Source organism: Lynx rufus, unplaced genomic scaffold, assembly GCF_022079265.1.
Source record: "Lynx rufus isolate CCGP_SWC_20201006 ecotype Redwood Valley unplaced genomic scaffold, mLynRuf1.p SCAF_4, whole genome shotgun sequence".
Lineage (NCBI taxonomy): Eukaryota > Metazoa > Chordata > Mammalia > Carnivora > Felidae > Lynx > Lynx rufus.
This window is the reverse complement of record NW_025814856.1, coordinates 14782343-14797609: the sequence shown is the minus strand read 5'-3', so window position 1 is coordinate 14797609 and position 15267 is coordinate 14782343. Positions and strand designations below refer to the sequence as shown.

Below are 15267 nucleotides of genomic sequence, written 5' to 3'. Positions count from 1 at the left end.
GCCAGCGACTCCCAAACCTGAAAATCCCAGAATTCCAGGTCTAACTGAATCAGGATCAGCCAGCCTGGGGCCAGTAAGCATCTCCTGGGCGATTCAGAGACACGGCCAGGGAGGCACTCACTAGGTGACACCGGCAGTTCCCAGACTCAGCTGCACAAGAGAATCACGTGGGGAGCTCTGAACACGCTTGATGTTCAATCCATGCCTTCCACCCCGTAACCATCAAATCAGAATTTCTGGGGTGGGACTCAAGCATCAGTAGTTTAAAACACTTTCCAGGTATTTCTGAAGGGCGGCCAAGTTTAAGAAACAGCACTCTAAACCGGAAGAGTCAAACCTCAATAAGCACACAGATCTCATGGGGGATCTTATTAGACTCAGGGGGCTCTGAGAGGCTCCACGTCTAGCAAGTGATGCCTGTGCGGCCGGTCCGGGGACCACACTTTGAATAGCAAGGTTCTGGGCCAGGGATCCTCAAAATACGGATCCTGGATCAGTAGTAGCAACAGAAGCACCTGAAACTTACTAGAAGTGCAAATTCTTGGGTTCTACCTGGGACCACTGAGTCAGAATCTGCCAGGCACTCTGGGTCCAAACGAGGCGCCCGTCGACTCTGGGGTGCGCTCAAGTTCGAGAAACACCAGCTCTGCTCTTTCCCACTTAGCCCTCACCCTACCTCCTCCATCATACTCCCTGGCCTGGGGCAACTGCAAGGCTGAGGTCAAATCCTGCCAGACCTACCACCTGCCAAGAGATAACCTGGACCAAATGAATAAACGCGATTCAACTTCAGTGTTCATTTCCATAGGCGAGTTCAACTTCAGGTAGAAACAAGTCAATAATCTGGGGAGAACAGCCAATTTCAGTCACTCTCCCAGGGAATCAGTTTTCCCGGAAGGGGAAATTTTTTTTTTCCAGCAGGAGATTCCCAGAATAGAATGACTACGATAACCACGAACCTAGGATTAGGCTTGATTTAGAGGTGACAAATTTCTAGATCTTGAAGAAAAGAATGTTGTTTTGTTTTCAAAGATTAAGAAACGAGGCTGCAAGACCATTAGGTGTAGGGATGAGTGAAACGGCAGGTTGTAATCTGCACCTGAAGGAAAACAGCTCATCAGATCCAGGCCAAGGTCATGATCTGAGAAGCTGTCAGGCCCGCGCCACGGGGAACCCACCTCAGCAGAGCTGCGGAGTCTCTCTGTGCCATCCGGCAAAGTCTCGATGACTTCAGAGTAGGGGAGGCCCAGGGTTTGGGCTAAGCTGGCGTCCTCTGGGCTGGTGCTGGGAATTCCTATTCAGAAGGGGAGAAGCATAGAACACCTTCTCTGCAAATGCTCAAGTCACAGAGATACTGACAGCACTAACACCCTCGGCTTTAACTTCCCGAGGGAGACCCTCTCTTAGCTACAGAAGTTACAAAACCACGGCGCATTCCTCGGGAAAAAGGAACACCGTCTTGGAGAAACCCACCCCCCTACTTCTTAAAGTCTTCATTCTGTGCTTCAAAAAGAGTTGTAATTCTGAAACACACGACTCGGGGTGCTTTGTGTCACCGAGACAGGGAAGCACAAGCATCTGGAGAAGCCTCTTGTCTGAATTCCCTCAGTGACCAAGGACCGTGGCATTCTCGCGAGACGCAGGGCACCCTGGCATTTCCGGGCACCCTGGAAAAATCCACTTGGTCCGGAAGTGGAAAGCTGACAGCTGTGTTTCTGCACCCTGGGCTCTGTTCCCAAAGGCAAAGGTACCTTCATTCCGAACAGAAATTTATTCTTCAACCCACATATGCCCTGGAGACGGAGTTGAGCATAAGTAAATCACTCATGCAGAGGGCCAAGGCCTACTGTCGGCTTCAGCTATTCATACACACAAGCTTGCCCGTGGGTTCTCAATCCTGGCACTGCTGGCCTCCTGGACTTAGCCGTGAGGCTGTGCCGAGGACTGTAGGATGTTGGGGAGCGTCCCTGGTCTCAGCCAGTAGCATTCCCCGAGTGTGACAGAAAATGATGGCAGAATTGCCAAACGTCCTCTGGTGGCCCCTGGTTGAGAGCTCCTGCTGGAGGGTCAGCCGTGACACCTGCTAACGTCCCTGCAGACACGACGCGTCACGTGGCCACTGGGAGAGAAAACTCAGGGCAACACATACAGTGCTTTCGGTCACATTTCCACGGGCGACCTCCTTGGAACACCGCCCTACGAGGGTGATTTAATGTTTGGGAGACATGTCCTAAAGCTCCCTGGCGAGACGGAACGCTCCGTGGCGTGATGGAAAGTTCTGTGGTGTTCCGGCTGAGATTACTGACAAAAAGCACCTAACGAGGCAGACAAATGTTCAGAGTGGACTTGAAGGAAGGGTGAGGACAAATGGCAAGCAATAAATATTACTGGAAAGTGTCCATTTGTTACCCTCCCAAAGCATATGGTTTGGGGTAATGAAGAGAAATGTTCGAAAGGAGACACTGTGGCCAAAAAATTCATTTGACCACATAAAGAATGCCCTGGACCACAGTGTGGGTTATGTGGGGCTCAGCAGGATGTGAACTATTTTATTTTTAATCTTTATTTTTGAGAGAGAGAGAGACAGAGTGAGAACAGGGGAGAGGCAGAGAGAGAGGGAGACACGGAATCTGAAACAGGCTCCAGGCTCTGAGCTGTCAGCACACAGCCTGATGCGGGGCTCGAACTCATGAGCTGTGAGATCATGACCTGAGCCGAAGCTGGGCGCTTAACCGACTGAGCCACCCAGGTGCCCCGGACATGAACTACTTTGTAAAGTGCAGGTGAAATGGCAAAAACACCACTTTATCTCTTTTTTATTTCTATTGCTCTTCTTGGAAGGCAAGAAGCAGTAACTTAGAAAATGTTAATAATGTAACTGTGGGAATTCAAGACAACAGGAAAAATTATTTCCAGGCACATCCTAAAAAAAAAAAAAAAATGAGACTTTTTTTTTTTCTTTCAGAATTTTCAATACTGTGCCAGTAATTTGACTCCAAATACACCCCTCCCCTCACCCCCTGTGAAAGCAAAAAGCCACATCAACAAGAGGTCCTTTTATTGTTTATCTTGGCTGATTGTATTAATGAATCTTACTAATTATAAAATATGTAAGAGTAAATAGAAGGAATTATTTCCCTCAAGCAACACATTTTCCAGGTTCCAATGGTCAGAAGGGAATGGCCTGAATGCCTTAATATCCATTTTCTGTTTGGCTGGTTCTTCAAATCACTTTGCCAAAAACCGATCTGGGAATTGGGAGGGAAAACGTGATGTTGATAAAAAATGCTATTTCTGGGGCGCCTGGGTGGCGCAGTCGGTTAAGCGTCGACTTCAGCCAGGTCACGATCTCGCGGTCCGGGAGTTCGAGCCCCGCGTCAGGCTCTGGGCTGATGGCTCGGAGCCTGGAGCCTGTTTCCGATTCTGTGTCTCCCTCTCTCTCTGCCCCTCCCCCGTTCATGCTCTGTCTCTCTCTGTCCCAAAAATAAATAAACGTTGAAAACAAAAATGCTATTTCTTCTGGGTGCCACGAAACTGAGAGTGGAAGGAACTTTCTCTGCAGATTCTTGGCACTTTGACAGTGGCTGGGATCTGCAGCCGGAATACTGGAGAAGAGGGGCGCTCGGGCCCATCCAAAGGGCGGATTTTGCACGCGCTGTCATTAGTTTTCAGCCTTTGGTTCACCCCCGAGCCCCGCTAGGTGACGACACCTGAGGATGAGCGAGGGATGAGCGAGGCCGCAGGGGACATCCAACGCACAGTTCTAAATGCACCTCCAACCCTACTGCTGTGTCACGGTCCCTTCCCTGGAGGGCTCAAGTTCACCTCCCCCACAGACCTCTGCCAAAACCCAGCCCAATCCATCATGCGTGCTCAGAACCCCCATCTCCACAGTTGCTGTTGGTTCTAGGAGCTCCGAAATCAGATTTCATCTGAGTTGTATTATTCCCCGTACCATACGTATGCGTCTCACCAACTAGCTCTACTGGCCGGATACTTTTTATTACTCTCAATAGCAACTAGCAAGGTGTGGACTCCTGGGTATATTTTCAAAATGTAGTTATTAAATCAGGGGTGTTTAAATGACGGGCATATCATTTTTTTCCAGAGGCAAAACAGACCATGGAGTCAGCAGGGAGCAATTGCAGTTGACCGCGACAGCCTGGGGTTTTGATCGGAAGCCTGCTAAGTATATTATCCTGATTATATTTTAATAGCTACTCACCTATTTTGGAATCCAGAGAGCCCTCAAAGTCAGCTTTGGCCAAGATAACGACAGGGGCCTCCCGCTGGGTGAGCATGTTCACGGCCGTCACGGGCGTGAGGCAGTCTGAAAACGAGAGCAAGTGACAGCTGGGGTACTCACACCATCTGAGTCTCAGAGGAGATAAGTGAGAAAAATAAGCACTGGGACTTCTGTGTCTTGTGCTAAAGGTTTAAAAAAATCTGTTCTCCGAAGTTATCAATGGATAACTCACACCAGTAGAAAGTCAAAAGGTGAAGCAAATGCACAAAAATGTTCATCTATGCTCACAACCAAAGAAGTGAAATGGCGTGTTTACTTTCCAGATGGTAAAAGACGTTCCCGCCACCCCTTTTTCCTTTTGAAAAGTACCTCAGGGGGCCCCTGGGTGGCTCAGTCGGTTAAGTGGCCAACTCTTGATTTTTGGCTCAGGTCATGATCTTGCGGTTTGTGGGTTTGAGCCCCTCTTTCCCTCTCTCTCTGCTCCTCCACTGCTCATGTGCTCTCTCTCTCTCAAAAATAAATAAACATTAAAAAAAATACCTCAAATATACAGAAGAACAAGCAACACAAAAATCTACAATGACTAGGAGATGTCTGGAATTCCAAATCCTAACACCTGAAAACGGAAGTGGATAAGAGAGTAGAGAATAACTAAGCAGAGAGCAAGAGAGATCCAGACATATAAAGACAGAACAGTTCTTCCCACTTACTCTTTCTCAGGAGACAGCAGAGGATGTGTTCCAGCAAAACGAAGGGGTAAATTAAGAAAGAGACAGAAACGGGATCTAGGAAACAGGATCCAACAAAGGAAAGAGGGTCAGGACACTCTCAGAACAAAGAAAGAGGGAAGCCCTAGGCAGCAGATGGGCAGCAGAGGCCTAGAGAGTGACCAGGTCAGGTCTGAGCAGGATAGAGGGCCCAAGAAGCATCTTCCGGGGGGGAAAAGAGGGATCAATACATTTGATCTGACAGGTTGGAATGTGTAGAAAACTTGTATTGAGAGGAGTTTCAAAGAGCCTCTAGGAGGGTGTGGGAAGACTTAGAAATTCAAAGAACACAAAGCAGATGAAAAAAAAAAAGAAGACATCATTAACTTCAGGCAAAACAGAAAGTACTACCAAAAGGAAAAAGTAACCATAGTGTCCTTGGCTCAGTTGTGAATGGTATTTATGTGGTCGTAACAAAACACTTAATTTGGAATTATCCAAACAGTGTGCCATCTTAAATGAAGCTTGTTACAACTACCACAGCAGGGAGACAAGCCATTAATAGATGAATCTTCACTGACGATGTGCAGGAATGGAAGCATGAAGACGCAAACGCAGTCCCAAAGGAAGAAGGGATGAGGAGTGGTAAACAATTAGCGAGCTCACTTGCGCTTACAGCAACATGAGCAACTGACCGCAGTTATAATTTGTGAACTCTTACTACCTGTATTTGCCGTGTTTTAAGACTTTCTATAATTTATCTGAAATATGTTTTACAAACCTCAAAGTTAGAATATGCCCAGGAAGTAAGATTTATTTATTTATTTTTTGATGTTTATTGTATCTTAGGGAGAGAGACTGCGTGTATGTGTGCGAGCTGGGGAGGGGCGGGGTGGGGGGGTGGACAGCGGATCTGAAGTGGGCTCTGTGCTGACAGCAGACAGCCCGATGCAGGGCTCGAACTCACGAACCGTGAGGTCATGACCTGAGCCGAAATGAAGAGCTGGACGCTTCACTGACTGAGCCGACCGGGCGCCCCTAGGTTTATTCATTTCAAAGAGGGAAAGATAGGCTCTGTAGGCACCTAAACCGGCTCTTCTCACCTTTCACCTTGGCGGCAGGAGGTGGGAGGGAGGGGGGGAGGAAGCAAAGGGTGGGCTAGGGTGGGGACAGAGTGACACGCAACCCAAACGGGTCTCCAGGGCAAAGGTTCAGCACCCACGGTACCACAGCTGGGAGGCACCTGCTGCCCGAGCCGCCTAAGTGCTGCCATTTCCCCAAGGGGAGACCCGGGTTTCCGATTCGGTACTGCCCCTCCTCAAAGAAGACGTGCACACACGTGAAGTCTGCGGTCACGAGAAAACGTGATGAGGAGGACGGGAGACGAGGTGTGACAGTAAAAGTCGCAAGGTAATGTCGAGAACTGGTGGGCTGAGGGGAAGCAGGGGAGGCCCATTACCCGGACACAGGGAGGGCTGTACCAGGGAAACACGTGGGGCACAGGCTGACCCTGGACCTGCCTCTCCCTCCGACTCAGCAACAAAACACTTAGCTGGACGCTCGGCTGCACAGCTCACGACAGCACTGCTCCGCTCCCTTCCGCCGGTGTGGCCACGGGGTACGTGCAGAAGCGACTTCTAGGTCATGCTCTCAGAGGGAAGGAGCACGCCCTTCATTCTCCGCTGTTACTTAACGCAATGCAGACGATGTGCTGAACGTCTCAGAGCACACAGGGAAGGCCAAGACCCTTGAAGGGCACAGTGGGACGGCCGAAAGAGCCTTGGCCGTGACTGACTCATAAAGCAGACTTGTTATACTCGCTCTGAGATGCATGCGGGCAAGAAACAAACTTATGTCTTTTTAAGTCACCGTGTTGTCAGGATTCTGTCATAGCCACCAAACTCCTAGCCTAAGTAACACACCTAAAAGGATTCCACGGGGCCGGGGAAGGAAGCTCCTGCTGTTGCTAACACTCTTTGACTTTGACTTTCATGTGATATATATATATTAATTGGATCTTACAAAACACTAATTAATTTTTAAAAAGACAGATGGAGGGGCACCGGGGTGGCTTAGCCGGTGAAGCATCCGACTCTTGATTTTGGCTCAGGTCATGATCTCACAGTTCGTGAGTTCGAGCCCCGCATCGGGCTCTGTGCTGACAGCTCAGAGCCTGGAGCCCGCTTTGGATTCTGTGTCTCCCTCTCTCTCTGCCCCACCCCTGCTTGCTCTCTGTCTCTCAAAAATGAATAAATGTTACAAATACATATATTAAAAAAACGTGACCACATGCAAAAGAATGAAGGTGGATCCTTACTTTTGCCATATACACAAATTAGCTCAAAAATGGACTAAAGACCTACATGGAAGATAGGAAGTGAAAAGACAACCCCCAGAACTGGAGAGCATCTTTGTAAATCATATATCTGATAAGGGACTTGTACCTAAAACATGTAAAGAACTGTTAAAATTCAACGACAGAAAGACAACTCAATTAAAAAACGGGCAGAGGATCTGAATAGACATTTCTCCAAAGAAGATACACAAATGGGGGCACCCGGGTGGCTCGGCTGGTTGAACATCTGACTCTTGATTTTGGCTCAGGTCTTGATCCCAGGGTCATGGGTTCCAGCCCGGCATCGGGCTCCATGATGAGCGTGGAGCCTGCTTGGGATTCTCTCTCTCTCTCTCTCTCTCTCTCTCTCTCTGCCCTTCCCCAACTTGTGTGCCCGCGTGCGTGTGTGCATGCACATACACTCTCTCTCTCTCTCTCTCAAAAAAAAAAAAAAACAACATTAAAAAAGAGGGTACGCAAATGGCCAATAAACACATGCAAAGACGCTCAGCACCGTCAGCCACTGGGTAGATGCAAATCAAAACCACAGTGAGACACCACTCCTACCCACTAGGATGATCATACTCAAAAAGAAGGACAGTAACAAGGGCTGGCAAAGCCGTGGGGCAATCGGAGCCCTCATACGCTGCTGGTCGGAACGTAAAACAGTGCAGCTGTTGCGGGAAAGTCTGACACTTCCTCGACTAGTGAAACACAGAACTACCATATGAGCCAGTAATTCTACTCCTGGATACATATATGAGGACATGAAAACATACGTCCACGCAGAAATCTGTACTTATGTGCACAGCGGCTTCATTCATAGCAGCTAGAAAGTGGAACCGACATGTCCATCAACCGATGAACGGATGAGTACAATGCATAACATTATCCTGAAATGAAAAAGGAATAGCGAACGGACACAGGCTACAACATGGATAAGCTTGAAAACATTACACTAAGTGAAAAGAAACCAGTCACAAAAGGACAAAGACCGCACGATTCCATTTATACAAAATGTCCGGAATCGGCAAATCTATGAAGCGAGTAGACTAGTGGCTGCCCAGGGCTGGGGGGGAAACCGTAGGATTGGGGGCAGCTGCTAAGAGCTGTGGGATCTCTCTGGGGTGATGAAAATGTTCTAACACTGACGGACGGTTGTGTAATTCTGTGGATAGACCAACAACCACGGGATTGTGCACTTGAAGGGTGAAACAATGAAAAAAGGAGGGAGGGGCGCCTGGGTGGCTCTGTCGGTTAAGCATCCGACTTCGGCTCAGGTCATGATCTCATGGTGTGTGAGTTCGAGCCCCACATCGGGCTCTGTGCTGACAGCTCAGGGCCTGGAGCCTGCTTGGTCCTGTGTCTCCCTCTCTCTCTCTCTCTCTCTCTGCCCCTGCCCCACTCACACTCTGTCTCAAAAATAAACACGAAAAAAATTAAATTCAGGGTGAATTTCATGGTATGTGAATTATATCTCAACGAGGAAAAACAAATCAGTCTGTGAACTTAAGAACTGGCAGACCTGTAATGATTACAGACCAGCAACTTGCATGCTGTCCCTGGTCCAAACCTATTTCTTAGAAACGACAAAATCAAATCAAATCTGAAGCTCTCAACCAGGTCTAGAGCTCTCCGTCCTTCTCCTTGATCAGGCGCTGGCAACGCAAAGCAGGAAGACAAGGAAGCCACGGAGAAACCCCGAGTCACCGAAGCATTTCCTGCAGTGGCTCCCTAACTCCCAAACACATCAGTGCAAAGGAAATGTCCTGGGCAGAAAAGGTGCCCGCTGCTCCCCGGGGCCCGCCGCTAAAGCCAGCAGGTCTTTCGTGCCCTCTGGCAAAAAACAGGCAGGTGGATTCCCTTCGGTGTTCAGCAAAGCGGGCTCCGTGCAGGGATGCTCTGCGGAAAACAGGGCTGTGTGGTCACGTAAGTGTGAAACACGCCATCTGCTCTGCTCTCTTAGGCAGTCACGGTGTAGAGCAAAGGTTCCGTCCCCACACAGATACTAAGCAGAAAGAGGGGACGACGACAGCAATTATTGAATGCTCCGGGGCTCCCGCGGAGGTGGGGCTCTTGCTCTCTGATGCTGTTGACAACAACAGCGTTCTGAGGAACCCTTTGGGGAGACCTCATTTACCCTTTGGGCAAAAACACGCATCACGTAGACCACTGGTGACTCAGCACTGAAATGTTTGGTTCCAAAGCCTCAGGGTTTGAATATTTTAATATTAGAAATGTAAGAAAAGACACCAGGAAAAGACAGAACAGCTTCTAGAACTCTGGTGATGTTTCCCTATTGATGCTTTTTATGGTTTGTGGCTTCCATCAAGTCAGAGCTTACATAACACGACTTAAGTCAGAGGCGGTCAGCTGAGGGGAGGCGGCAACGTCAATGATGAAAATAAACTCAATTTCAAGAACTCTGGAGGGAAGCACCTGACTTTTTGCTCTCTTAAAGGAATCGATGCCAAATTATAGGAGGCTGAGTGGAACACGGTACTTTTCGTCAATGACATCAGCAACCCAGTCGGCCCGGCCAGGAATCAGGGCAGCGTCCCCAAGCCTCTGCCCTCGCTGCCCTCCAGACACTTCTGGGAGCTGCTCAGGCCCCTCCGTTCTGACCACCGCTCTTCTCCTGTCCTCACCGTCTCTTACCTGAACTCATGGCATGCCACTCCTCTGTCACCCAAGCATCACCCCATCCACGTGTGTCGCCCTCCTCCTCCGAGCCCCTCAGGGCTCCTTCTGTACCTGCAGGGCCTCCGCAACTGCCCTGCCCGCTCCCTGGGAAAGCCAAACTCACAACGGTTGAGTGTCCTTCCTTGAGTCACAGGACGGCTCTGGGACCAGAACCTTGGCCATCCTGTGCCAGTGCAGGAGCTGACAGACAGAGACCCCCTTAGCGGCTGCAGGGACTCGTGTAGGAGAACGTCAATTCCTGCAGGGGATCCAGTGTGTCCAACTGAGTGCCGCCCTGACTTTCAGTGGTCACTAGTCACCCTCAAAACCGGACGGACGCTGGATGGAAAAAACAAGCCGCTCGCCTGATTTGAGCCGGCCGGCAATGGCAAATGACAACAGCGATGTGATGTTTGGGTTTAGAATGTAACCTCAGAGGCCAAAGGAGGCACAGAGCCATATTCGTGTGGTGACTTTAAGTTTGAGTTTTGGAAAAACCCTCATACCCAAGGCACCGCGCTGGCCTGACATCACTAGTGAACGCCACGCGTCAAAATCCGGAGACTCGATGCGCAAACTAACCTGGAGACTTTGAATACGTTGATATCTGCAAAGAGGCTATTTCCACGCTGAAAATTAGAACTGGAACATTGAGCGCTGGGCGGAATGTTCCATTTGGAATTATTTCAGAGATTATTAAGAAGAGGTGAGAAGAGGGGCGCCTGGGTGGCGCAGTCGGTTAAGCGTCCGACTTCAGCCAGGTCACGATCTCGCGGTCCGGGAGTTCGAGCCCCGCGTCAAGCTCTGAGCTGATGGCTCAGAGCCTGGAGCCTGTTTCCGATTCTGGGTCTCCCTCTCTCTCTGCCCCTCCCCCGTTCATGCTCTGTCTCTCTCTGTCCCAAAAATAAATAAACGTTGAAAAAAAAAATTTAAGAAGAGGTGAGAAGGAAGCTAGTGAACCATTCGTGGTTAAAATACGACGACGATCATGAAACAACGATCACGAAAACATCACTCTTTGCACCTGCTAAAATCAGTTCTTAATTTCTTACACATTAAAATGTCTGGAATTGATACAGTGCCTCTCGTGTCAGGAACGCCATCTCCTATATATACGTTTTTTCAAAAATTTTTATTTTAGAGAGCATGCACGCATGAGCAGGGATAGGAACAAAGGGAGACAGAGAGAGAGAGAGAGAGGGAGACAGAATCTTAAGGGGGGGTCCATGCTCAGTGCAGAGCCCAACCCAGGACTCGATCTCATGACTCTGAGATCATGACCTGAGCCGATACCAAGAGTCAGACACTTAGTGGACCGAGCTACCCAGGCACCCCTCCATCTTTTAGAATATATGATCTCATTAAGCCCCTGTTAACATGACCTCATTTTCATTTGTGTCACTAGATTCACCATAAGAAAACAAAACCCAAGAGCTAGATTTTTACCTTTTTTTTGTCTTTTGATTTTAGATACCATTCAACCATCACAGCCCACAAAGAATCTCAAAATGCTCCTAAGAGTTAAAAACTCGGAGTTTTCCCTTTAAACGAACAGTTGAAAAGAACCCAGTATTTCTTTTGAGTAGGTAGAAAGTAAACCAGAGAGAGCTACACTGGACCGAAATTTTAACACAAGTCTTGTCTCCCATTTTGATGTAACAAGAGATGACAGCAGATGAGATCCGTCTTGTGCCAGAGTGAATCGCATCTGCATCTGGCCCTCCTGTCGTGACCCTGCGGAAGAAGGCGGACCTGTGGTCCTCTGCGCGTCCCTGAGTGCTTAGCGCGGAGCAGGCTCTTCCTGAGTGCTCACTGATTTGACCCTGGCTTTATACTAGAAGTAACCAGTTAAGTCTCTATTCATTTTTATTTTTTAAGTAGGCCCCGTGCCCAGCATGGAGCTTAAACTCATGGCCCTGAGATTAAGAGTTGTGTGCTCTACTGACTGAGCCAGCCAGGTGCCCCAGCAATTATATCTCAAGCGAAGGGAGGTTGGGATGACATTGTCTATCTTTCCAGCCTGGAAATTTTTCATTCTGGTTATTTTATGAATAGCAATGAAAACAAACAAACAAACGAACAAACAGAAACTTGACATCACCATGACTATCGTTTCTGTAGTCAAATAATTCAGACCCTGATAATTCAGACTGTGTGCTCTGGGTTGAAATTTAGTCTACGAAAAGAGAACAAGGATGAGATCTTTACAGAAATATTTACATTTCTCCGGAGACCTACTTCTAACGGATGGGGGACTTCCTTTCGCCTGCCCAGGGCCCGTACCGCCTTCCTCTGGTAAGAGCCTCCGAGTTTGTTGAGGGGGAGCTACCCCTCCTCACTGGTTATAGTCTTGGTGGTCTAACCAGGAACGTGTCCGCCCTTCCCTTGCCCGAGAAAAAGGCCAAGGGCCTCACTTACACCGCTCAGACACCTTTCCCCGCAACAGGATCTTGGACCAAGTGCCCCAGCACTGAGGGCGAGGTGGGAGCAGATTCACTCAGTCAGTGACGCTCGGCAGACTGTCAGCTCCAGCTGCCAAAACCCCACGGCTGCCCTGGGCCAAGTCTTCTTCCCGACTCGTTCCTGCCGGTCAGCAAGCTTCCCACAGCCTCTAGCATGTTCCCTCTGTCCTCTGGGTTGGCCAGGGATGGATTCTGTTGCGTGCAACCACAGAATCCGGACTAACGCACAGGAACTCCCCGAACCCGCACTGACCGATAGCACCTTCTGGGCCGATTCCAGGTCAGCCTGACCCACGGACTGAAGGCGTGTACTGAGGACCGCTCTGCTCATCTGCCCAGATTACGGTGGGAATTCTTTAAAATATTAAAATGAACTTGTTGAAAATGGTTCCTCTGATTCTCACTGGCTTCCTCCCTGTCGCCGTCATCAGGAGAGTTGTATTTGAGGATGGAATTATACACTAGGCGGGAGATTCGATTCCTATCAGAAAAGGGTTTTAAATCTAGATTATATTTAAAGAGAATTGAGCTTCTGGTCAGAAACTCAAGAAGCAGGGGCGGCCCGGGTGGCTCAGTTGGTTGAGTGTCCGACTCTTAGTTTCAGCTCAGGTCACGATCCCAGGGTGGTGGGATGGAGCCCTGCATTGGGCTACGCGTGGGGTATGGAGCCTGTTTGAGACCCTCCCAATCTCCCTCCCCACGCCTTCCCGCCCCTCCCTTGCTCACATGTACCCTCTCTCTCTCAAAAATAAATAAACATTAAAAAAAATTTTTTAGGGACACCTGGGTGGCTCAATGAAGCGTCCAAACTTGATTTCAGCTCAAGTCATGGTCTTGTGGTTCGTGAGTTCAAGCCTCACATCGGGTTCTCTGCTAATGGTGTGGAGCCTGCCACAGGGGATTCTCTCTCCTTCGTCTCTCGGCCCCTACCCTTCTCTCTCTCAAAATAAATAAACCTAAAAAAATTAAAAATTTTTTACATTAGAATAAAATAAAATAGTACCAAGTCAGGCCCAGGTGAAGGACAAATCACACAGGACGACGTATGTGAAAGGACCGTGAACCTGGGAAGCGCTGTCCCTAAGGTGTAATCCCGGCGGTGGCCTGAACTTGCCAGCTCACCTTGGCCAGGGACGAGTGCCTTCCGAAAGGTTTCCTTCAGAGAGCTGTGCCCGTGCAGGAGTCTGTGGCTGGGAGAGATGGCGACGTGGGAGGTGCCGTAAATGGCCTCGGGGGTCGCCGTGTAGGCCGTCAGCTTTTCTCCCGTGACGTGCCCGTCCACCTGGCAAGTGAAAACAGAGTCATTCCATTCCTCAGTGCTCCTTCCGGGCTGCCGTGCTCCCCGGCCACATCCCCTTCTCCCTCCCCTCCTGTCCCTCCCGAGCACTGGGGCCAATTTTTGGCTGCAGTCCCAGGCACGTGGGGCCCTGTGATGGCCCCTGGCAGGGGCAGAGACGGGCAGGAGAGGGGTGGATCGAGTTCCTCTTGGAGAAGCCCTCCCTGGTGCCCCCTGCCAGGCATGCTTGGCGGCCCCCGAGCGCAGGTGGTCAAAGCATGCTAGGAAAGAGCCCCCCCCCCCGTTCCCTGGCTCCTTTGCTCAAGAATCAAAAATAACTATCAACACTATGTTGTTTCTGTCCTGACAAAGGGGCTATACTTTCCTCCAGGGCTTAAGGTAAAGGAAAAAAATTAAAGGCATCTTTTTTTTTTTTTTTTCCTAATCTATTTAAGTCTTATGCCCATTTTATGCTCTGATTAGTTGGGTTTTTTTTTTTTTAATTTTATTTATTTATTTATTTATTTATTTATTTAATGTTTGCTTATTTTTGGCAGAGACAGGGAAAGCACAAGTAGGGGAGGGGCAGAGAGAGTGACACACACACAGAATCTGAAGCGGCTTCAGGCCCTGAGCTGTCAGCACAGAGCCCGACGCGGGGCTCGAACCCACGAACTGTGAGATCATGACGTGAGGCGAAGTCACCTGCTTAACCGACTCAGCCACCCAGGCGCCCCGAGGCATCTACTTTTCTACTCAAAAAAACACTCACTGAGGCTAATACCATTTTGAAGAAGGAAAGAAAGGACAGCTGAGCTCATGACTGAGTGTTCCCAGGGCTGCTTAAATGCCTTTTAAGGAAGAGGCATACATTAGGCATCAACTGAATGCAAATTATATGACCTAGAGGGGACAGATGCTCCCCCCTTTACACGATCCTTCAAATGCGCTCACTGCACGCCAATGACATGCAAGTCGGCACTATGGCCTGAGTGCCAGTCAGGTGTCACCCATGGAGCCAGGCCTGTCCCCTCCCCTGAGACATCTCATTTTTAGGTGGGTCCAGGAATGGAGACAGAAACATTTTCATAAAAAAATGCTGGGAAAGGGAGAGAATACGGAAGACGGCCCATGTAAGGCGGCCGAACGGCTCAGAGGCCCATGGCCTTCACCCTGGCTGAGGAGCAAAGGCCTTCGACACGGGGACCAGACCCAGTCGAATGCACGGGACCCTAAAATGAGATGGCCCTGAGAGCTGGAACAAAAGTCGCAGCGGGACTGAAATTCAGAAATCTGACCACCTTCTCTGAAGAGTGCTAAGAGGATTTGGTCGTTTTAGGATTTGTTTTTCAAAGTCCCGGCTCTCTTATGGTGGGCTTCTCATGTCTGCCATTGGGGTGAGGGGGACCAGTTCCATGGGGGAGATGGCACAGGGCAGCGTGAGCTCCACCCCGGGGACACCACTATGGCTGCCGGTAGGAAGACTCTAGAAAGGCAGGTCAATTTTGCCTCTTGGCTGCTGTCCCCTCCTCCAGATCTGGCCTAAGGTGAGGGATGAG

General features: G+C 49.4%; 1 protein-coding gene across 2 annotated transcripts in view; it reads right to left on the bottom strand.

The window, feature by feature from the left end:
• Positions 1–15267, bottom strand: part of LARS2 (leucyl-tRNA synthetase 2, mitochondrial) — a 169624-nt gene that overhangs the window by 55953 nt on the left and 98404 nt on the right. For both annotated transcript variants that reach the window (XM_047096296.1, XM_047096297.1), the window contains 3 exons: positions 13555–13714; positions 4226–4330; positions 1179–1294 (listed from right to left, as the gene is read on the bottom strand). In XM_047096296.1, the coding sequence (XP_046952252.1) occupies positions 1179–1294; positions 4226–4330; positions 13555–13714 (381 nt within the window). The remainder of the gene's footprint in view (positions 1–1178; positions 1295–4225; positions 4331–13554; positions 13715–15267) is intronic.